Below are 23,273 nucleotides of genomic sequence, written 5' to 3' on the forward strand. Positions count from 1 at the left end.
TTGGCCGCAGCCGGCTTCCACTCCTCGCCCATGTCCGCAGAGCGTGTCGTGTCCTTCATGGACCAGGTGAGGGTGTTCCAGGACCAGGTGGACAAGCTGACCCGGCTGCAGGTGGACTCGGCTGAGTACAGTTGCCTCAAGGCCATTGCGCTGTTTTCACCAGGTGATTGTTGCTGCTCTTCTGTTCCATCTGATGTTATCGTAACACAATGTGCTGCCCAACCACCTCAGGCATTCTAAAGTGGCACTCCAGCCTTTAAATCTTATCCATAAAGTTGTTTCTCATTCATCTTTTAAACTCTGCACATCCAGTGCTTTAAAATTAATCGTATTCAGACATCAGCCAACATAACGCTAATGACATCACCGGGACTATCTTTTTCCCACTTAAAAAAAGCTCCCACAGAGCCAAAGAAAATGCTAATCAATTAAACAACAACTAAACATGAATAGTAAACTGATCTTAATTCCATGACAGCCATAACTATACATCCATCTAATTGTATATGCTTTACCATTATTAGACTATATATATATACATAAAGATAGATGTAGATTGATTGATGTTTTTCTTCTTTTTAATATGCTGCTAAAATGAGTGGATTGCAGCCAAACTGAATTATGTTGTGTTTGTCAAGCAATGAATACAGGCTGTCTTATGTTACTATCTTACTTTTCTAAATATTTTCTTTATAACTATGGATAGGAACTAAACACACAAAGTAAGCGTCTTGGAAAACTATATATTTTAAAATGTAAAATGTCACATACAGCCTAAATATCTGTGGGGCTCCAGGTAAATGTGCAACCTCCATCTGGGAATTGATACAATGGCACCATCTGCTGGCTTATTAATGAAAACGTATGTGCTGCATAATTCAGTGCCATCACTGATCATTATGCAGCACATTGAATTTTAAGACTTGTTTTAGTGGCCTCCCTTAAAACAATTTGCCTTGTGGGTTTGCCTCATCCAAAAGCATTCAAATATTTTTAAAAGACCCCATCCTTGTATTCCTTTTTAAAGCTGTGATATACGTTTTTAATGTCTTGTTTTTACAGGGAAGACATGCCAAGGCACTATATTTTATGTGTTCACCTCGGGGGCATTTTATTATTATTATCTGCCTGGATTTCTCATCACAACTCTTTATGTAACCTGCCCACACTATTAAGTAACGGCCTCCTTCTCCCTCCCCTCAGACGCCTGTGGTCTAACAGACCCGGTCCACGTGGAGTCTCTGCAGGAGAAGGCTCAGGTAGCTCTGACGGAGTACGAGAGGATGCAGTACCCGAGTCAGCCTCAGCGCTTCGGACGCCTGCTCCTGCGCCTCCCTGCCCTGCGCGCCGTTCCAGCCAGCCTCATCTCGCAGCTCTTTTTCATGCGCCTGGTAGGAAAGACCCCATCGAGACGCTGATTCGTGACATGCAGCTCTCCGGAAGCTCCATCAGCTGGCCGTATGTCCCAGGACAGTAGCCCGCTTGCGGATGAGGTCTCCGTCTGGGATTAGTGACGACAAAGACCCACAGGAAACCTCCTGACTCATCACTATCCATCTGTGTGGTTATCAAACTACAGTGCCAGCTGGCCGTCATATGACCTGTACTGTAACCACTCTATTCACTCTCATGAAATGATCCCTCTGTCTCCACACGGCCTCCAGTAAAGAGAGGAGCCAGTGCCAGCCAGGATCTGTCTTGTTGCCAGCCCAGTCGCTCTGGTGCCAGGTCTCAGGGCAGCGGACAGCTTTTCATGCTGAGCTCCGATATGGCCACCACGGCCAGTCATGCCACCACCCACATGCAACAGTGACTAAAGACACTCCAGTTTCATGTAGAGGGCAGCAGCACCCCGCGACACACACATCTAGAGGACAAAACGGTCCCGCCGCTGAACGTCAGCAGAACAATTTTCCCCACACTGGGCTCATTTTACACAGCTCACCCTTTGTGATACATTGACCTTTTTATCCACACTGATAACATTACAATTACATGATTAGAGTGGATCCAATTGAACTGTGGTGAACTGAATATGGGACAAAGTAAGAGCTTGTTTATGAAGCAAAGCTCTTCTAGGTCAACACTGAGGAGGGAATGGATCATATGGAACCAGAAAGAAAACAAAACCAAGGAAAAATCACCAAAGTCTATCATTTCATCCTCAGAGATGGCTTCTGATTAGAATAATTGGTCCACAAAGCAGAGAGATAAACGGACTCTTGTGACCGCCTGACCATCAACAGAACAATGCATTTAAACTCATTCACAGGGCTCACTGTTTCTTTCATAAAGCCGCAGTTACAGGAGAGCGGACTTATACCTCACTAGACATCAGAATGCTTCAGTCTGATATTTCCTTAACACAAACCTCTGTAAATGTTGTTCACCAGAAACCGCCTTCTTTTTGACAACTGCCTTGTTTTTCATTCTGAATTTGGGTTGAGCATCACCAACATTTGTCTTGTATCTCTAAAAAAAACTAAACATGATTTGACCCATTGAATCAGGGGGAATTCAACTATCAAGCAATGTTTTGATCAAGCTTCTTTTTTTTTTTTTTTTTGGAGAAATAGCAGGCTGACATCAACTCGGGTTCTTTTAAAACAAACAACTGAAGATATATCAATGAGTTATTAGGGCTGTACCCGAATATTCGTTCATTGGAGTATTATTCGGGTTTCAATATATTCGTTGTTTTTTTTTCCGTTTTTTATTGAAATCTCCAATATCAACGTAAGAGCTTGTGCCTCTTCGGGGGGTGCTAACACTTAACCATAAACTTTATCGTTTACTTTTTCAGTCTTTATATGTAGATTATGACTTTTCTCCGTTAATCTCCGTCACGTTGTTTCCATAGCAACAACAACTTCCTGTCGACAGCGCTAACTCTCCTTCAAAATAAAAGCATGTCCATAAAAAATAGAAAGCCAAGCCAAATTACACTTAAGACATATACAACTGCAACGAAAGTAACAAACACAATGCAATATCCTTTTCAATTTCAAAGAACACAAATTGGGTTATATACTTGAACAAATAACTATAAAACAACAATACTGTAGAATAACAAAATGAATGCCGTGAATAAACCGAAATACACGTGTTGGGCCGAATATCCGAATATTCGCTGCTGATTACTACCGAATATCCGGAGCCCGAAAAATGGTATTCGGGACAGCCCTATTAGTTATAGTTGGTGGTGAGAGTTTATAACCAACACTACTAATGAAAACACCAGTTTACGTCGATCAATTCTGTTTCTGGGGGTAATGATCCCTGACAAAATGTGTTGATATGTATGTATATATATATATATATTGAAGCCAACTTTGTATTTTTTGCATGTTGAAATGTTGTTTTGGATCTCTGCTAAGTGGAGACTTGTTTCATTCTTTTACATAATGTAATTCAAGTTTCATTTAAACATTTAAGTATTGCTTTCACTGTTTACTTCTAAATGTTGTTTTTTTTCTATATGTATTTACATGAAAATACCTCTGTCATCTGCTTAGATGTCAAAAAAGACGCTTATCTTCATGCCATTACAGCTGATATAACTGAGTGGGTCTATACTGTTGGGAATGCTGTGAGACAATACTGTAGGTGGAAATGGGTTGGAGAAACTGCACTTGGAGGATATTCAATGCCAAAACATCATGCTTAAGTTAAAAAAAGATGGGTCCTGATCTGCTGGTCCACTGGGATTTACCTCATGCTGGTATTTAAAGAGGCGGGTTTACATGAGGAAAATATTTGAAAGGAAAAAAACAATACCAACTCTAAACACAAGGCATTTCAGCATTTAGTGATTTCAAACACGAAGTAGAAGGATGTAACTCTGCTTCTTCATCTACCGCTGGGCCTTTCGAAAGTTATTTTTATTTTTATTTTACGCAACAACTCACGCAACCATCTCATAGAAGAAAAAAAAAAGCAAAATATGCTATTAATGTTTTCCTATCTTTGTGTTACTGAGTTCTCACGTTTTTTTAAATTGTGTGTGTGTGGAAAAGTTATTAAAAGATTCGAAAGATGGCGATGTGTCTTTTTGTTATGTTTTTTTTTCCAGCTCTTTGAAAAAATGTTGTAATTACATCTGTATGAAGAATGCCAAATAAACACTGCGACATGAACCTTAAATGTAGAAGTGTATTTATGAAAGTTGTTGATTTGTTTAAATAATTGACTCAATTTCTGTTGCTATCATTTTCATCATTACATTATTTCTGTATTAAAACTGACACTCATTGCTTCCCATCCTGCAACATTCTGTAACAATTAAACATTGTTGAAGTAAAATTGCCATTTAAATGTTAAATATTACACAAGGTACAACAAATATAAATGTTAACAGTAGCATGTTGTTACAACCACACAGATGAAAGTCTACCAGTAGCTAACCTGACAGTAATCCACTCTGACAGCTGCCAAAGCCACACACAGTAGTTGTAAACATTGGGGTCAAAAACACTTGAGGTTCAGAGGCTGCAAGCACACCCATGTTGAGCTGAACTGGAGGGAAAATGGAGGATACAATCCTAGTTTCTGCAGCCAGGTCACAGCGTGTCAGTGTTCATCCTCGGCTGTCGGACAGAATGTTACATCTCACTAACACAGACCTTGGTCAAAGACTTTCACCAGACGTTTGATGTGGAAAATTTTCTGCCGAAGTTCTTTGCACTGCCTCTTCTTCGCTTTATAGTCTGAAGTCTAAAAGATAGAGAAATAAAAGCAAGCGGATATTAAACAATGAACATAATCATTGGTATTAGTAGCAATACCAGCAGAAGGTAAATACCCATTCATTTTCTTTGCCGAAATATGTAATACAATTATCAATATGGCTCTTCAATGTGTGTAATAAAGTAAATCTGAAAATAAATGTAATTTAAATGAGTCTATCATTATCGCCAAATTAGGTAGAAGTTATGATTAAGCCTATATTTCACCGATCCATATAATGGTCCAAATAAGTTTGTGGCGACATTACCAGGAAAAACAGCAAGCGGCTACATTTGGGAAGTGACATTTTAAAAAAAAAACTCTGCAATCAACCTTTAGTGCGTAAGATCGTAACTTTAAATATAAGTCTACAGCCGACAGCTTGTCAACTTAATTTGAAGTATTTTTCAACATTAATTTAGACAATTGATGTAGACATGGTACCAGAAATTACAATTAGTTGAAACCGGAGGGCAGACAGAATAAATAGGCTAGGAAATTGAAGTTGTAAAGTTGTTTATGCGCCAAACTAGACTTATTCCTTTGAAAGATTTTGACATGCCATTTTGCTGGCTCTTAAACTTGGTGAGGTTGAAGGTAACAGCTGAGATTCAAAGGTGTGTTACGCTAGCTGTTTCCCCCTGCATTCAGTCTTTATGCTAAGCTAAGATAATGTGATGCTTTATATAAACTTTTACGAGAGGCATTTGTCTTCTCATCTAACTTTCTGCAGTAAAACAAATAAACAATTTCCAAAATGCCAAACTATTGAACTAATGACTCATGATATGATGACAGTTTTAATTACACTCACCTTTTTGAGGTCTTTGAGTCTGTTATACTCATCTGCCACACCCTGAAAATAGAAAAACACATGTTTTGTTGACTCTATAACATTAACAATATAAGAGAATCTTAAAATGTTAGCACAAAAGCAGCTTCACTTCAGCTTCACTGCTTTGTGTTACTGAGCATGATCTTAGCTGTTAGAGGGCTATGACTGTAAATTCTCCTGGCAGTCTGCCCTGAATGTTCGACTCCTCACTCCTTTTTTTCGGTACCTGGTATTTCATGGAGTCCTCTTCCAGGATGTCCAGTTCTCGGCTCAGCTTGTGCATCTCGTCACTAACGTCATCCATTTCTGCACAGAGGCTCTTATAGCGGGCCAGGTCTGAGTCAAACTCCGTCTTGTACTGCCTGCGCTGCTCATCTGAAGTAATCTCTGGGTAAAGTCTGGAGTGGGAAATGAACAGTAAGTCTTGACAAGATGATTAAATACAACTATTATTGAGACAGTGGCAACACAAGTATGCAGTGTTTTTTTTTTGGTACAGTATTTGAATAAGAATAACAGTAGACAACAGAGATGCTGGCCAGTTTTTATAGTATCACAGCCTTTTCTTCTGAAATAATGAATACTATTTCAGGGCACTGCAAATTGTCTCCATTCATTAATAGTGGTATTAATTAGAAAGAGGCAAAGCCAGAGGAAAGTAAAGGTTCTTGTCAGATTGGTCTTAATAACTTTTGTTTGGGTAAAGGTGTCTAAATCTGAAACTGAGTTTTCTTGCTTCAAGATGCCAACAGCCAACATTTATTCTGATACTCAACATCTTTAAATTCAGCCTGTCCTGGCTGACAACAAATACATTATAAATATAATATTGTTATTTAAGAAAAAGCATCCGAATGAACATGCAGAGAGCATATAACTCTTCTACTTTGTTTTCAATATTTATATTTCAACGCTTTATTAATTGTTTTTTGCATAATTAAATGATTAAAAAAAAACTGAGCCCTCAGTTCATAGCATCTGCTATACAAATAAACGTGTTCTCCCTAAATATTAAAAACCCAAGGACAGCATTATTATCTGGCAGCAGCAGTGGCCCACCTGTGGAGGTAATCTGTGTGGTGCCGGTCCAGCTCATTGCCCGTGTCTCCGGTTGTGTAACCAGTTTCATACGTGGACTCCACAATCTCCCGAGCAGCAGGTCTGGGCTCCCGTTTTTTCTTCTGCTTCTCCTCCACGTGATAAGGAGGAGGTTTCCTGAGGCTGTCCGTCTCCTCTGAGGAGCTGCTGGAGCAGACTGTGACCTTGCTGTTCTGGTACAGTGGCTCCACACCCCGACCATTACTGTTGCCAGCAGAGTAACTATAGAAAAGCAAGACACAGATATCAGATGACTGATTGCGTATTCTGTCTCTAATGTCACATGTGTGTTTGTGCACAGTGTAATGAATGTATTTGAGCAGCACGTACATTATGCCTTGTGATAATCTTTCTTGTATAATTATGGTTGTTTCTAAAGCACTGACAGCACAATCCTGTTGTTTTTTTTGCGCTATAAAGACATTTGACCTTAATCTTGAATTTAGCCAAACAGTTAGCCATGATAATAATTTATTAATTTCACGTGCATGGATAGAACAATAAAGAACTCATGATATGGCTACTCTGTTTGTGCATAATGCAGTTTGTGATGATGTTTCTCACTTGACCAAATGACTTTCTTCAAAGACCTTTAACACTAATAACTGTGCATTTGAAGCTTCAGGGTTGAAACAGATCACACTGTGGTGTCCGGGCATCACTCACCTATTGTGGTTATAATTTCCCTCACTGTGGATGCTGACTGTCCCGTTGCCATAGGAGACCACACTGTTCCCCGCCCTGAGGTCAGGTGCTGCTCTCTCTGACAAAACAACAGTTGGTGCCTGCTGGGTGCTGCGTACCTCTCCAACATGGTTCACCTAGAACGACATTAGGAAACATTGAATGTCTGGTTTTATTCAACTACAGTGCAGATTGACTCTGTAAAACAGGATTATACTTTATTTTGTATTTTGACACAAAATGCCAAATTTAGAATTATGATACAAATGAGAAAGTCCACAGGAAGAGGTAGATGCATTCTTTATGCTGGAAAATAAGAAACCTTTTCTGCTCTAAATCTTTCACATAGGCAGAGAAAACTTGACGAGAGAGGCTGTCGCTGCGAGACATACAAGCATGTCGCCAGATAAATACAAGGACACTCACCCATATCCTTGAAGCACACATCGTGTCACATAGTGCTCCATCTTTCTGAATCATCAGGTAAAAACACAGCAATGGTAAAACCCTTTACAGCCACAGTAGTAGGTAAGAAAAGCATTACCTAAAACAATACCAAAGAATATAATACCAGAGAATACCAAACACAACAACTGCATTATTCCTCTTGTAATCCAATGTTGTGGATTGACATATAGATCAGCTTCAGTGAGTTGACAAATATATTTGATGATTATTTTCAGCACAGATGAATCTGATGTTCGCATTCTGGATTGATCATTTACAGTTCTTTACATTTCTATATCATCTTAATATATTTAGAAAAATGCCTATCACAATTTATTTTTAGTTAATCAACCAATTATTGATTGATTGTTTCAGCTCCAGACCACAAATTGAGGTTTTAAAAGTGTTTTGAATATCCAAAAGGTTTCAGATTTACATTAAAAAAGCAACAATTCCTAATTTAAAGCGTATTGTTTGTGCTATGGTATTTTTACATAAACAAAGATTAATCAGTTATCAACTATAACAAAGTAATTTGTGACTTTGTGTTGAGGGGTTGGTTTTATTTATTTTTTGAAGTACTTTCTATTAGAGTGCTATACAAATGAAGTCTGATTGATGGAATTTCAGATTTTTTTTAATGTTGAATACCTTTTTGATAATTTCATTATTTTGATGTTTTTCTTTTTGTACAAATACCAACTTAAAGGTGGGGTAGGTAATTTTGGAGAAACCAGCTTGAGTGTGCTAGAATTTGAAAATACACAACCGGAAGAAATCTGCTACTTCCTTACAGAGCCCCTCCTCCAACACACACGAACGCGCACATGACCAATGAGGGCACGAGATAAGTTTGTGCACAGATGGAAGGCTGACAGGCAGGTAGGCCATCCAGTTATTTTAGCCGGACCGGCTAAAATGATTGGTCGTGCTTTTTACAGTACTACGGCTTCCACAGATGAAATGTTGTTATGGATTTTTTGTCAAAGCACTTCAGATATTCATTGCAATCGGGATGTTAAGAGCATTCCATGGAATATAACAAAAAGTGTATCTCGAGCCGGTTTCTCAAACTTACCTACCCCACCTTTAAGACAGCTATGCCACGCAAATGTGACCATGTTATAATTAACTAATCATGAGAGTTCTCTTCTCCTTTCAACTTAAGTGCGGGTCGTTCGCTTTTAATTAAGTAACACCTACAAACTTTTCACTTAATTGCCACTCTTTTCCAGCTATGCTCGATAGCAATGTGTCAGTAAGCACATGGAAATGACTTCTTAGCCAGGAGTCTAATGTGCAGCAGTCAATCTCATACTGAATCATTTAGAGCCACCACACACTGTAGGGATTCACACAGCAACACTGAGGCAACACAACCCGTTTTATACATTATACATGTCACATACATTATACATGCCTCCCTGCAAGGCAAGCATCTTCAGTGCAATAGAAGAGTGCATCTCCACGAAGTGACTCACTCCATCCTTTGCATTGATAGGCAGTATGTAGGCCAGGGCCTCGCTGCTAAACTAATTGAGTGCTTTCCTTCTCTTCCATAATGAGTCAAGTAGGACATGGTACAGTCAGAGAAATCTGCGGCTGTAGTATATTAATTACTGCTAAACACCACATGAGGTTACCACTGTGAATCACAAACAGCACCGCGTTGACAGGGCTCCACAGCAGTGTGAAAACCTGCTGAATGCACTGATGCGCTGGGACAGCGGCTCTCAACCAGCGGGGGGGATCTGAGCGGTAGTCGGTTATTTATGCTTTACACATCGAGAAAAAGGACAGCATCACAACGGTTTCACTGTCTGTGAAAGTATAGTTCAAAGAAACTTTGCAAACTGCTAATTTTAACTGAAGAAAAGTAAAATATATGGGTCGATATACATATTTGAACACTGACTAGTGACGTCAGTGTAATAGTGAGAAGAGTCCCTTCTGTTTCTCTACGCTCTGACTCAATGTGTGCATCTGTATTTTTAAATGTTGTGTTGCCTTATTTTACATAATGATTTGTGAGTCATGATGAATGATTTTTTTATGCAACATAATCCCATTAATGTTGTTTCAACATGACAAAGACATAATCTGTGGTTTAAAATCTGTATATAGCGCATACAAGAAAGCTTAACTAACCCACATCATCACCACAGGCAAAAATAAAAGTAAACTGCCAAATCGCTGCAAGTCTTTTGGGTCCTTTGGTTGGTCTGAATGATGAATAAACTAAAACATAAATGAGATTGATTTGAAAGTGTTGTGTGTACTGCATAACAATTATCAATGATTAAGGAAGGATAAGGTGAATAATGTATTTTCCCAACGGTTAATTATATAAAGAATCGTGTCTGCATGGCAATGTTTTAAAGAAAAATTGCTATATAAGCAAATATTTGCCAGCTTAAATTTATTTTAGCTGCTTTGATCATCATTCAATCTATCATAGTATTTTAAGAATTGACTGAAGAACACAGTGAGTCATTTATTTATGTTCTCCGACTTGTTTCAAGGCCACCCATAAAGAAAAGGTGTGATCATGACTTTGTGCAATAAAAGTATGTGATAAACCTAGCTCAAACAACCTGAAACTTAAAACCTGGTTTCAGCCAGGAATAGTCTTCGGACCTATACTGTAGGCAGCATTTCCTTATACAGAAAATCGTATAATGTTGCTTAATGTTCCTGTTTATATGATTCATGTGCTGCTGTTATCACTAGGCTGGTTAATGATCAGTCAGAGTGAAACCTGGGAGTGCCGCAGATAAAGGGCAGCGTTCTCTGAGTCAACAGCAGCAGGTTAATGTGAGTTTGTGAAACTAAATTGCCACAAAAACCAAGAGACTTGACGATGTGTATATATTGGCACTGGAAACTTGAGAAGAGCAAACATGAGATTGTAAGCGCATTTGTTGATGTGATTTGCTTGGGGGAAAACATTTAAATAAACCCAAACCACAAGTCTTTTGTAGATCATTTCATTCTAACTCGCTCATTTACACAAACGCAATCCTCATTCATCCTCTGTATAAGTATCATGAAGCTATAAATCATAAAGCATCTCACCCAGTCCTGTACATCCTGGCCCTCTGAAGACCTGACCCTCGGCGCGTCCCAGTAGATGTTAGCTTCGCCGTGGTGCCAGATCTTGCTGCGGGTCTTGTAGGCGTAGTAAGCCGACAGGGACAGGGCCAACACCACCATCAGACCCAGCACAAACGCCACCGCCTGAGGAAAGACAGTAAATCATAGATCAGGATACAATACAATAGATGTCAGTCGAATAGTAAATAATAATCTAACTGTTGGGAAAATACTGAATGTACTCTTCCAATTTCAGAGTAGCACATGATAACATACGTAACCGGATGTATGATTAGCTAGAAGAGCGTCAGGACTGTTTTAGGCATATGATAGCTATGTGACAACGATTAACATGATGATCCAGCCTCTATGGAGATAGACATATGACTGTCATTGTTGGAGCTATATATCTCTTTATATTATTTAATAGTTTAAAATGTATTCTCTTGCGGTTTATAGTGTTTATTGTAAATGTATTCTTAGTTAGCGTCATAAGTTAAAGTAGTTTCTATGCTCTTATTTTGAAGGCACTGTGATTAGAGCACCTGGTGTAATTTTATATATTGGAGACAGGTGGAGGTGGGAGCCAGAGCACTAGTAGGCAAACGGTTTTTTACCAGGGTTTTCCAACCACAAGAAAGGAAAGCCATAGGAGAGGCTTAAAGGAACCAACCATAGGAAACCTGTTCATTGTCAATGATATTGGATCATAATAAATGCACAACGGAGATTCTTGTCTGGACCTGGATCATTGCCCTGCGTAAGATCTGCTAACTAGTGCCTCAGCGGCTGTATTATTTAAAGTTAATTATCTGTTTTATTTTTATATGATTTTGGCCGCTACAGTCATGTTTATTGCTTACGTAGGCCTTAGCTTATCTGAACTAAGCATAGAATACTGCTTTGGACCGGTATATATGTATCTTCTGGCTGAATAACACCCTGTCTTGTATATAAAGCATGTGAAGGACACTGTTCTGGGAACAATTTGTCCCATGCAGCGCTGTATGTGATGACTACTTCCATTCTTGCAAGGACAATAAATACAGGATCCTGATTATTGAAGCTCAAGCCGGTAACGTGTGATATTTTTCTAACACTAACCAACCTCCTCGGGGTCCATGAAGCAGTAATGGTACAGGTATTGGTTGTACATGGGGAAACCGCCTGGAAACCCGGCCCCGATGCTGCCGCTGAGGCTGGGACTGCCCTGGATGCTCTGGCACATCATCAGCATGGGATTGTAGAGCATGCTCTGTGAGCTCTGAGACATCGGGTTCACCCCAATCACAAAGATGATGTCAATGATGCCCTAAAAGACAAAAGAAAGGCATGTTTACTCACAGTAATCATTTAAATGTATCCTATATTATATTTGAATGATCTCCCATGCTATTATGACTTCTTTCATGTGATGCATTTCCTTTTAATCTAGTCCTATAATGTAACCCCCCTCAGCTCCAGAGAGATTTTTGACACCTTTAAGTTTATTGTTTAGATTTTCTGGCCTGCAAATGTTCTTGTTTTGGTACATTCTCACAGTTTTTATCACATTTATTGTATAGACAGCAAGTTGCAGTCTGCCTATAATAAACACACGGTACACTTTCTGCTTGGTATTTAACAGATGATAGACATAGTGACTGTTATTTGTTATATATTAATTGTTGTGCTTTTATTTATGTCTTTAATTAGTGCATATGTATAAATGTGTCTGATTGTGTATATATATCTATATACATATTTTTATTTTGTATTCCTCGGGATTGTGGGTATTTCGATCTCTCTGTCTGTACACACAAACTGAAAGATTGGCAATAAAGTTGACTTAACAACTTGCTGATGAACAGAGATATTTGGTGGCTAAAGTAACAGATATTTTACTCAGGGGCTGGTGGAGACCAAAACAGAGCTAAAAGGAGAGGAAATATTAGATGTTCAGCTTCAACTCCAAATGCTTCTTTGTATCTGCTGGATGTGACAACTGTGGCTGTTCCTTCACTGCTAATAATGTAATTGACACATTACATATTTGGTGAGACTCACTTGAAGGACAGCTAAGATGATATCACAGATGAACATGGTGAGGTAGAACCTGCACCCCCTCATGATCCGTGACCGTGAGAAACTGGCCACCAGGAAGCCCAGTGAGACCAGGAAGTTAATGGCCGCCATGGAGATCATCGCCGCCTTGGCAGACTGTGGCGTCATGTAGGAGCCCCCGTAGCCGTAGCTGCCTCCATAATATCCAGACTCCATCCCTGTACCACCCCCTGCAGCCCCAACACCGTAGCCCCCGTACCCAAATCCATTCATGTCCCACACTAAGGTGGAGGCCACGCAGGCAAAGATGAGAAAGCACATGAGGACCGTTGCTCCTTGGAAGGATTTGACGAAGCCAGGAGGAGAAAACCAGCGGTAGAAGTGCTGAGGCTTCTCCTCCATGTAGTGGGAGTCCGGGGGGACGTTGTTGGTGTGGGGGACATACTGGCTCTGCGGGGAGTGGACGCTCCGTGGGGGGTAGAAGCTGTGGGAGTTAGTGCTGTAAGGTGGGCTGTACACAGGGGGGCTATCGTAGTACCGAGGCTCATACATGATTTCGAGGATATTACTGCAATTTTACCTGGAAGAGAGGAAAAATATGGACTAAGTCATTCATGAGGGCAATTTCTTTTTATGAAATTACTTGCTTAAATGTGTTTTAGCACAACATAGTAATGCATTTAAGAGAAGATTTGAAGTTTTAACATGAATTCTAACATGTTTGCCTTGATTAGAAAATTGACTATTAAAGGGACAGTTCACCCCAAAACTAAAATGTTCCCCCTTACCTGTAGAGCTATGTATCAATACTGTTCTGGTGTGATTTGCCAAAGTGTTGTAGATATCAGCTGTAGAGCTGTCTGCCAGTTCTCTGGAATAAATAAGATAGATGGTTGTCAGCTTGTGGTGCTCAAAGCCACAACAACTTGAATTTCTCATCTTAAAATGATGGTTGTTGTAAGATTTCCATATAGCATTTACTTTAAATGTTTCAGTAGAAAAATAATAGTTTGGTCAATTAAATAGAGAGAAGGCCAGTATTTTTTTAACACTCTCACAAAGAAACGGTTGTGCTATCCCTTTAAAAAGGAATGAAAATGCATAAAAATAAATATTTCAAATGCCTGTTCCTCAATCCTTTCAGCAGTTTTTGTTGTGAGTAAGCTTTTTAAGCACTTCTTAAGGCCCAGCATGCACCTCTCTGCCCTTCAATCACCTCAGCCCATCCCTGAACCCCCTCTCGGATAACGCTGACCCACGCTTCATCACTCCAGAGGAACTCAACCCAACAGGCTTCAATAATTCAGACTGACAGCAGATAAGAGGAGGCATGTCACCTGAGTGCACCTGCTCACTGAGAGACAAGGGAAGATACAAAATAGGACCAACCACTGTGGTAGACGTGTTTGGGTAAATCAGTATATGATTAATATTACCATACTTCCATTTTGCCCTCAGATAGTAAGAAAAGCTTAAAAATAAAAATACTTCTAACTATATTTCTTTAATTTGTCTCCCTCTGTTCTTAATTCGTGATGATAGGAATTAGATAAATACATTCAAATAAACTGAGGTGAAAGATATCTCTGTCCATAGTTGTGTCTAGCTTAATATCCAAAGGCTTTAAACGTCCATTATCAAAGCCTAGACATGTTCTTACATTCAGCAGGACAACAAATTGATCACTTTGAAAGGAAATAGACTTTGTAGCAACTTTAACACTGAAATGATCAGTCACAAAGAGTAAACCACTTACCCGGGCACTATGGAAACGTTCCTCAACTTCGCACAGGTCCTGCTCATATCTCGCGTCATTCATGAGTCTCCTATCGAACCGCACACTGTCCTCTTTATACTTCACCGACGATCATAAACCGAGTCATTTCCTTTGAAGGATACTTTCACTTAACAAAAAGACCGTAAACGAAACCTGCGGAGCGGCTGTGTCTCAGGAGGACAGATCCCCCACTGCTGTCCCGCCGGAGAGACACGTGTCCGCTTTCACAGGTCCTGCATGTAGGCTCCTGTAGCTCCCTGACATTAAACATTAAAGACTGCATGAGAAGTAGCTCTCAGAGGCCTGGTCAAGTTATAAAATAATTTGAATATTTTAAATATGTAAATATGACTTCTAGCTCCATCATTGTATTAATAATAATTATAATTATAATAATAATAATGCCTGTATCATTCATTATTTTTAAAGTTGCATTGTTCTTCTGTAGGTAGCCATACACTATTTGTCCATTGTACCTACATAAAAGGCAGCTAATTTATTTTTGGATCAACAGCAAATTACTGCATTACTATTTGAATATAATGTTTATTCGTTTATAATTGTTCAAGAAACAAAAATATCTAGTTAATTTGTTTGAGTCAAAATATATTACAAATATATACAAATATATATTTTTGGTCAGACCGTTTCAGACAGTTTAATTATAGTGGTGTGGAGATACACTGTCCAATATGTTGCTTGGTTAAACCATTTAACGGCTCTCACAAACTTGCTGTTTGTTTATGGGAAATTAAACATTTTACCTGTGTCCAAACTGCTTAACAACAGCAGCCTGCAGCAAACATTATTGACCTTAATGCTGCTGTTCAAAAAACATCCGAATATCACTGTCGACACAATACAGCAGAGAAGAGGAGAAAACACTTTGATAATGTTTTATTGATAGACACTGCAGTGATTGTCACTGTATCAATGAGTAGAAAACAATCAGTGATAATGATAATGCAGAAATTAGCAACAAGGACACCGGAAATATAGTCATATGATGTGGGAGTCTGGCCTAATTGCAGTTGAAAAAAGAATAGATTATTATATCTTCACATAAATAGAAGATTCATTTAAAATGTCCTGGTATGTGTCCCTTGTATGTTTAAAACATCTTGTTTAAATATATAAACTAGATATATACCCAGTCAGACGCTAAATATCTGTCTAAAATTAACATCTTAAATGCATCTTAGATGTTTCATATTACCAAAATTACCTTTTGGTGTTTTCAAGTTAGAAAGGCACCAGGCTATTAGAGCCTAAACAAATATTTGTAAAGTCTCTTTACCGAGCTCCCAATTTAATTCTGACCTAGATTTATTTTTGTTTTATAAACATAGAGAAATAAAAAAGCTGAAAGACAATACAAATCATGTATTACATAACACACCTAAGGAGCAAAACAAAGAAGCCAACATAGGTCGTAAGTTAAACCAACTGTCAACACAGGGCACAAAATATACAATGATTGTGCAAATAAAAAACCGCATACAGTACATGTAAGTTACAAAAATCCAACCTTTATGATACAAACTTTACAAGATATTTAGTGCAATCACTGATTAAAACACTGAATTTACATGTACGAACACAATACAAAAGGAGTGTACCATTCAGCCCTTATAGTGCATTAGCTCTGGTGTTAAAAAAAACAGGTTTCATGTTAACCTCTAACTTCTTGTTAACGCAATAAATATATTCAATGCAATCAACATATGAGAAAACATAAAAAAGAGACAATGAATCACTGACTAAAAGGTTATTTGTTTTGTCTGCTCATTGGGTGCTTGAGGCATTTCTCTCTGTTCTTCTTCATTCCCATTCATTTTCTATGGCCTGTTCGTCAAAAGTGTGGATTCTGTTTTTAATGTAACTTAATTTAGCTTTTAAATATTCGCAGCGTTCCTTTTTCTCCAGGAAGCCAGGGTCCTGTGAAAACACACACATCAAATAATTAATTGATTAATGGATGCAGCCTTAGTTTTTTCTTTTCTAACTTTAGTCTTGCCTGAATTATTCTGTAAAAGCTGCGTTAAATGAAACGTTTTCCGTTTTACAGTACAAGCAATATTATTTGCATAAGTTGAAAGCTTTAATGAAGAAAAGGAGATAATAGGTGTTGACACTATTGATACAATTTGAACACATGTTGGAGTTAAATGTGAGATTGCCAAATACATTTTTCAAATGTTTTAGAGTGAACAGATGGAAGAACATTATGGGGAAATCAATATTTAACTTACGCTCTTTTTCTGCTGATACTTCCGCAAAATAGTTTGAATCCTCTGCTTATCCTATACATTTTTTTGGAAAAAAATCGTTTGCATCAAACCATGTGGAAACATGTCTGTACTATAAGGAGGTCTTATTAGGTCAGTTTTACCTCAAATTAAATTAAAGGAGTGGTTTATATTAATTATGGAAATGGTTTAGTAAAGGTCGCTCACCTCTTGGCTTTTTCCCTCTCTGGGAAGTTGTGCCATGGTGGCGTCCAGCTCTCTGAACTTCTGGAGGGTGCTGCTGATGTCTCTGTGAAGGTCCTTGTATTCCTGATACTGGTCATTGAAAACCGCTTTGTACTTTTCCCTTTTTTCCACACAGCTGATCTCTGGATACTTTCTATCGGAAAGAAGAAAGACATTCGATTACATTGAACAGTAGGAAGTATAAATGACTAATAGATAGAAAGAAATCTTGAGTAAATTATTTCTACAACTCTATAACATGCATAGCTCAAATGTTCACTCACATGATATAGTCTGCGATGATGTGGACTTTGGGAGTGTATTCAGACGCTGTGGCTCTGTTCACACTGACCGGGTTCTTATGGAGCACTTTTTGGTTGGTAAAACTTGTACTCAGAGACTTATCCGTTTCATCCTTGAATGAAATGTGCTTTGTTTTTTGAGGTGTTAGTGGGATCGACTGGTGAAACTCCTCCTTGGGCTAAAGGTAAGAAAGACAGAGGATAATTGAAACAAAAATACAAAATAAAGGATGTAATAAGTCATAAACCACTCTGTGCAGGCCTGTAATATCAAATATAGTAGCTAACCATGCCGTTTCTCACCGATAAGTGGTGGCTGCAATGCTGGAAAACTTGAGTCTATTAGCAAACAGTAACGAGCGAGCTAGTCTGTGTTGATTGACATTACTAAAAACAATCTTAATAAACAAAACTAAAGACAACAGTCTAGTCTAATTCTAATAAAGATTGTATTTTTAGCGCACTGAAATGGTAAAGGGGAATTTAGTACAAATTAAATAGGATCAGCTTCCAGTCACATTCAATATTAGCTATTTTTGCTAAAAGATTCTAGCTGCTCCAATAAAGCATAGTCGGTTAATCTGTTGGACCGGACTGAAAAATATCAACAGCGTAATACGCAAAGATGGTAAACATGGTAAACTGTAACTTATAAACTTTAACTTATAAACTTTACAATGAAGTTAGCTTTGAGCTCAAACCGCAGTGTGCATACTGCCTCGCAGAGCTGCTAGGATGACCATGGACTGGTCTTGCTAACATGCTACATAACATGGGCTTCACGTAGTAATGCTGTTGTTGCTATATTATTATCTATCTTCAGTTATGTTATCAGAGCAGTATATGTGTGTATATTTTGTGCTGTTTATTTAAAAAATGTTGGTTCTACAAAAATACAGGCCACAGCAACTTTGTCTTTCATAATTCAATATCTATACAATACCGCCATTGATCCTTCTTAATTGTGTTTGCTTGTCATTTTATATTCATCGCAAAAAACATCAGACAAATGAACAGAGAGAGAACAAGTAGAACAGGAATGTCTACTTCACTGTTACATTTTCTATATCTGGCACATTTACACAAAGAGAACTGCTTTTTCAATGAATTGAGGAAAAACACAGTTTACAGCTTTTAGACAAATCCTGGCTGCCATTGGAAAAGGGTGACAAATCAATAACCACAAATTGGCATAGCTCACTGTAGATTATCTTGAATTACTTTATATTTTATTCGATTTGATTTGACGCTCTGGTTTTAGGGCTGTTGTGGGCTCATTTGCCATGAGTAAATAGTATCCATTACTGTTGTCAACAATAAACAGGGTATTTGTCATGTTTTATTTTAAACAAGCGCAATAAATGACAAAAAAGAGAGTGATGCCCAGCCTTTATATGCAATGATCTTTTCTTTAATCTAAACTCTCATTAGAATTGATGACAAGTACCTTTTTTTCAAAGTATTCCCTCTCCCTACGAGCGGCCTCATGTCTCCACATCTTCAGACACACAAGGAAGCTAGCCAGATACAAGGCCATGTTGATGAAGATGAAAGCTGTTCCCGCCATCTGGCCCCCTTCCACCCGACACAGACTGGCCATGATGGGGTTAACGCCTATCGTCGTGTAGCATAGCCCCCCGCGGTTCAAGTCATTTAGGTAGACGATCCCCGTCGCCATGTAGAGCAGGAACAGCGCCACGTTAATTAGGCCCTCCGTCAGAGGCCACCAGGGGGCATCGAGGAGGATGGTGCGGTAATACATCGTCATTCCCATCACTAAAAGAATGAAGGTTATAATCCAGGAGATTCCAGCTACTGCCAGTATAAAGGGCGTCATGGGGCCTCTGTAGCTGTACCCAGACATGCCTAGTCCGTTGTTATAAGCACCGTTATAGAGTCCGTAGCTGTTGGACCACTCATTGTCTTTCTGGATGTAACCGATGACGCAGGCCAAGACCATGCCCCCAAAAAGGAGCTGAATTCCGGAAAGAAGTCTGAGCAACCCTGGCCAGGATTTCAAATAAGAGTACTTCTGGTTGTAGACCTCCAGCTTCTCAGCGTAGTACTCTGCAGGGTGGATACTCGTGAGGAGGGATTCCTCTCGTGGGTTCAGATCGAACAGATCATCAGAAGGGCTTTCCCTCAGCAAAGGCTTCTGGGAGTTACAGCTGGAGTTGGGAAGTGAATCACCCCACTTCCTGCGCTCCAGCAGGGGACTCACAGGAGGGCTCACTCTGGTGCCATTAGGAAGGATCTGGATCCTGTTGCTGCTGGCTTCAGAGTCATTAAAACTGTCCCCTTCCTTTTTCCATTTATGCATGATGCCACCCCATGCCTGAGGGATGAGGGATCTCAGCCTTTCCTTCATGCTCCCTTTTGCTTCCTCCTTCTCTGCATACGATGCAGTGCTGGATGTGCGGCCTGTGGAGTTATTGTCGCCATCCTCTGTGATATTATCTGGTGTGGGTGTGTGAGTCACCCACACAGGCACTGGTGGATCACTAATGGAGTTCCTCTTGCTTGAGGAGGAGCCGACCACACTGTCAGGCTCCTGTCTCTTGAATTTCCTGCTCCAGTTCTTCATGCTGCAGGCTGACTGTGTTGATTCATTGAGAAAGAAGTAATCACAAAATCCTTATCAGACATGAAGAGGGAGAAACTGTGGGGGGTAAAAAGATGAGTTATTAGTTGTGTATAATAGGCATGAAAGCATACGTATATAATTATACGCTGTAAGGTGTATAATTAACACATCAGAGCCTCAGTAGCTCTCATGTTATGATTTTAACTATACTTCATTATCTATCATTGGAAACAAAGGAAAATGGAATGTGAAAGAGGAAGTATGAACTTTCAACTTTATATCAATTTCTGTTTAATAAAAAAAAGAGATGATTTTTTAAATCCTAATTTAAGAACACAATTTTTAATTGTTTTCAATTGTTAGCATTTGTTTCTTGTTCATTCCACCATTATAATGACATTCCAACATTCACCCTGCTTTTATCACTTTTTTTGTTTGTGTTTGATACAACTCCTAACTGTGTCTACCTTTTGTTTCTTAGCAGCTAGAATCCATGATTCTTTGCTGTTTTTAACAGTTTGTTCACTATAAACAGCAGCCTGCTGCTTTTGGATACAAAGCTGATGACATCGCTGAGAGCAAGAAAAAAACAGTAAAGCTTTCGTCCTTCCTCATAAATATGCTTTTAAGTTGATTACCTTGTTTATTTGCTTTCCTTTGTCAGTAGACGTTTGATGTCAGTAAGACTTAATCATATGATGGTCACCTTATATGCTTTGTGATTTATGGCACACCAAAACATTGCCAAAACTCTGCCATTGTCCTCTAAACACAGAGATCAGATAGTTTGGGTTGGTATGAAGGTATTCCTGGCTCTGCTCCAGAACAACCAAGAGAGAATCTGCAACTTTACTACAGTACATCTCAGGCTCGGCTAATAACAAAGGACTTTAAACTGAGCTGTGACTCACAGTGTGCTGCTGCAGGAGCTCTTAATACACAGCCAAAGTCATGAAACTGCCACAAAGTGGGAACACATTCCTAACAGAGCATGTTTGTTTTGAAGACAATAAGAAAGATTGAAAAGCAGATAGTTCTCTTACCGTTTTGACCCAAGTTTGTTTCTCTGATCATGCAGGTGGACTTTGAGCTTCTGTTTGTGAGGGAACAGGAACTGATACCTTCCGTAAAATGGCCGGTGTGTCCAGCAGGCCCACTCAGATCACCCTCTTCAGTCTCAGGTGACTCACTCCTGGTGTTGGACGCGCAGTAACACACAGGCAGACTGATTGGTCAATGTGTGTTGTGAACTGAGGGGGAGTAAAAGCTTACAAATTAACCCTGAACCGCCTGTGTGCTGGTGCTCACTGGCACCACTGAGTTAATCTGTGGGAGAGAGAAACAGAGAGAGTTTTTTTGACATTAATACAACTGAGGAGAGGAGGAGGTGAGTTAACCTAAAATGATGCAAGAAACAGGTTATTAAAGGCCTGGACAGCCATTAAGGCTGCTTCTAAATTTTAAAAAAATAAGTAAATGTTAGAAAAGTTCATAGTCCACTCATTAATACTGCTAAACCCTAAAGTATTATCACTTAAATGATCAGAAACTGTGGCTTGTCCACAAGATTACATTTATTTTTAAAGACAAGCATGTTTGATGCCAGCTCTGTGATATCAATTACATCTCATATCTAAGATTTGTGAAATACTGCTTTATCATTCTCACATTTAATGAATATTTAATTCTCTGCTCAACTGTATCATATTGCGTTGTTGCCACAGAGGGAACTGGAGGGTTTGGCACTAGAGGGCAGCAGGATCCTGTGCTTCTCACTTAGATGCTTCCTCTCTCTCCCTCACTGAGTTTTCTCATTCTCTCTTTCCCACTTAAGCCACCTTTGCTCTGCTGCATGTTTCCTAGCCCCCTGTAAACATCACAATCTATACTGTATCTTTTGACCTTGTTTCTTTAGTGCAGGGGTGGGGAACCTTTTTCCTCTCAAGGGCCTTTTACATTTTTTCAACATCCTCCGAGGGCCGTACAAATTATTGACCTCTGCTTAAAATCACAGCCCATTCATTTCATGGTGTGCAAAGAAAAAGCAACCTCTTAATCCAGATATCTTACCATGACTCGCGCATGCATGCACGTGCACGGTTGTGGCATGACCACCAAAACAGAAAGTTATGGACATATATGGATATGGATATGGATATGGATATGGAACTGTATTCTTGTTTATTAATAACAACATTTTGTTACTGTCATATAGTATTTTATACCTGTTTACTTTATTCTCTTATTTTTTTATAACTATAATTATCATATAAGGATGTGCCTTTACCTCACTGGTTGTAGAAAAAGCTTCTTATATTCGTTAGCATAGCTAGCTAACCAGATGCTAATAACAACAAAGTTATTGACTGTATGATCAGTATGACAGATGAACAGATCGCCAGTGGGCTTACAACTAAAGACCGCAGCCACGCCAAAAACTGCAGCATGTGTACGGCTCCTTATGGGTGCTGCCATTTTTTAAGTGCCGGAGCGCCGTTCTGGTGCTTTCCGTAAGAACTGCACCCCTGTCAGACGAGACATATACCAAGTGATGACACTCGATTCCACCGGGTCCGTCTGCGTCGCGGCTGTATGGAAAGCCAATTGCGCCATTATACACGCGTATGTTATGTATATTCGCGCGAAAATACGCGCAAATATACGGGGAGGTCCGTATATTCATACGTATAATGGCGCAATTGGCTTTCCATACGGCTGCGCCGCGGTTTTGGTCCGGCCTCCAACGGCATCATACCCTACCGGGCGCGTTTCAGAAGCATTTCAGAAGCGGAGCGTCTTGCCTGCCGGTTCGCAGTTTTTGTTGATTTGGGCATATTTCCTGGACAGGCTACTTTGTACAGACAAAGTTAATAATAATTGTAATATCCCAGTTATAAACGACATGAATCAAAGATGCTGTATTTTAGTGGTAAAAAAAATGCATTCATCATCATCTTTATTCTATATACAGTGGGGCAAAAAAGTATTTAGTTAGCCACCAATTGTGCAAGTTCTCCCACTTAAAAAGATGAGAGAGGCCTGTAATTTTCATCAACTATGAGAGACAAAATGAGAGAAGAAAATCCAGAAAATCACATTGTCTGATTTTTAAAGAATTTATTTGCAAATGATGGTGGAAAATAAGTATTTGGTCACCTACAAACAAACAAGATTTTTGGCTCTCACAGACCTGTAATTTATTCTTTAAGAG

At 39.2% G+C, this 23,273-nt stretch overlaps 3 protein-coding genes across 5 annotated transcripts; 1 reads left to right on the forward strand and 2 right to left on the reverse strand.

The window, feature by feature from the left end:
• LOC307019923 (nuclear receptor subfamily 2 group F member 6-like) lies at positions 1-4,143 on the forward strand (the record flags this gene model as incomplete). Its single annotated transcript, XM_079651022.1, is given in 3 exon segments — positions 1-163; positions 1,204-1,404; positions 1,407-4,143. Coding segments are annotated over 3 exon segments (435 nt in total), but the record flags the coding sequence as incomplete, so codon positions are not given.
• On the reverse strand, positions 2,067-14,878 carry LOC307017623 (occludin-like). 2 transcript variants are annotated; one of them, XM_079647264.1, is made up of 10 exons: positions 14,682-14,878; positions 13,714-13,796; positions 12,929-13,505; positions 11,991-12,194; positions 10,865-11,026; positions 7,325-7,479; positions 6,620-6,880; positions 5,787-5,958; positions 5,540-5,581; positions 2,067-4,713 (listed from the first exon to the last, which is right to left on the reverse strand). In XM_079647264.1, the coding sequence occupies exons 3-10, from the start codon at positions 13,475-13,477 to the stop codon at positions 4,612-4,614; spliced, it is 1,647 nt and encodes a 548-aa protein (XP_079503390.1). In that variant the 5' UTR covers positions 13,478-13,505; positions 13,714-13,796; positions 14,682-14,878; the 3' UTR covers positions 2,067-4,611. The 2 variants fall into 2 exon arrangements, with proteins under 2 accessions (XP_079503390.1, XP_079503391.1); XM_079647265.1 differs by lacking the exon at positions 13,714-13,796.
• A 705-nt stretch (positions 14,879-15,583) lies between these two features.
• Positions 15,584-21,295, reverse strand: LOC307020019 (MARVEL domain-containing protein 2-like). Of its 2 annotated transcripts, XM_079651107.1 has the most exons (6): positions 21,106-21,290; positions 18,926-20,137; positions 17,461-17,657; positions 17,159-17,330; positions 16,955-17,005; positions 15,584-16,640 (listed from the first exon to the last, which is right to left on the reverse strand). In XM_079651107.1, the coding sequence occupies exons 2-6, from the start codon at positions 20,060-20,062 to the stop codon at positions 16,524-16,526; spliced, it is 1,674 nt and encodes a 557-aa protein (XP_079507233.1). In that variant the 5' UTR covers positions 20,063-20,137; positions 21,106-21,290; the 3' UTR covers positions 15,584-16,523. The 2 variants fall into 2 exon arrangements, with proteins under 2 accessions (XP_079507233.1, XP_079507234.1); XM_079651108.1 differs by lacking the exon at positions 16,955-17,005 and having other exon boundaries at positions 21,106-21,295.
• Between the last annotated feature and the right edge of the window lie 1,978 nt (positions 21,296-23,273).

The sequence above is a fragment of the Notothenia rossii genome, assembly GCF_949606895.1.
Source record: "Notothenia rossii genome assembly, chromosome: 9".
In the NCBI taxonomy this organism is placed as follows: Eukaryota; Metazoa; Chordata; class Actinopteri; order Perciformes; family Nototheniidae; genus Notothenia; species Notothenia rossii.

Excerpts from the sequence above, each read along its gene's own strand:
- LOC307020019 (XM_079651107.1), bottom strand. The coding sequence starts at position 20,062 with ATGAAGAACTGGAGCAGGAAATTCAAGAGACAGGAGCCTGACAGTGTG. Across the intron at positions 17,658-18,925 it reads GGGAATACTTTGAAAAAAAG|CCCAAGGAGGAGTTTCACCA; the intron begins GTACTTGTCATC and ends TCTTACCTTTAG. Across the intron at positions 17,331-17,460 it reads ATCATCGCAGACTATATCAT|AAAGTATCCAGAGATCAGCT; the intron begins GTGAGTGAACAT and ends TCTTTCCGATAG.
- LOC307017623 (XM_079647265.1), bottom strand. The coding sequence starts at position 13,477 with ATGTATGAGCCTCGGTACTACGATAGCCCCCCTGTGTACAGCCCACCT. Across the intron at positions 6,881-7,324 it reads GGAAATTATAACCACAATAG|TTACTCTGCTGGCAACAGTA; the intron begins GTGAGTGATGCC and ends GCTTTTCTATAG. Across the intron at positions 4,714-5,539 it reads GACTCAAAGACCTCAAAAAG|ACTTCAGACTATAAAGCGAA; the intron begins GTGAGTGTAATT and ends TCTATCTTTTAG.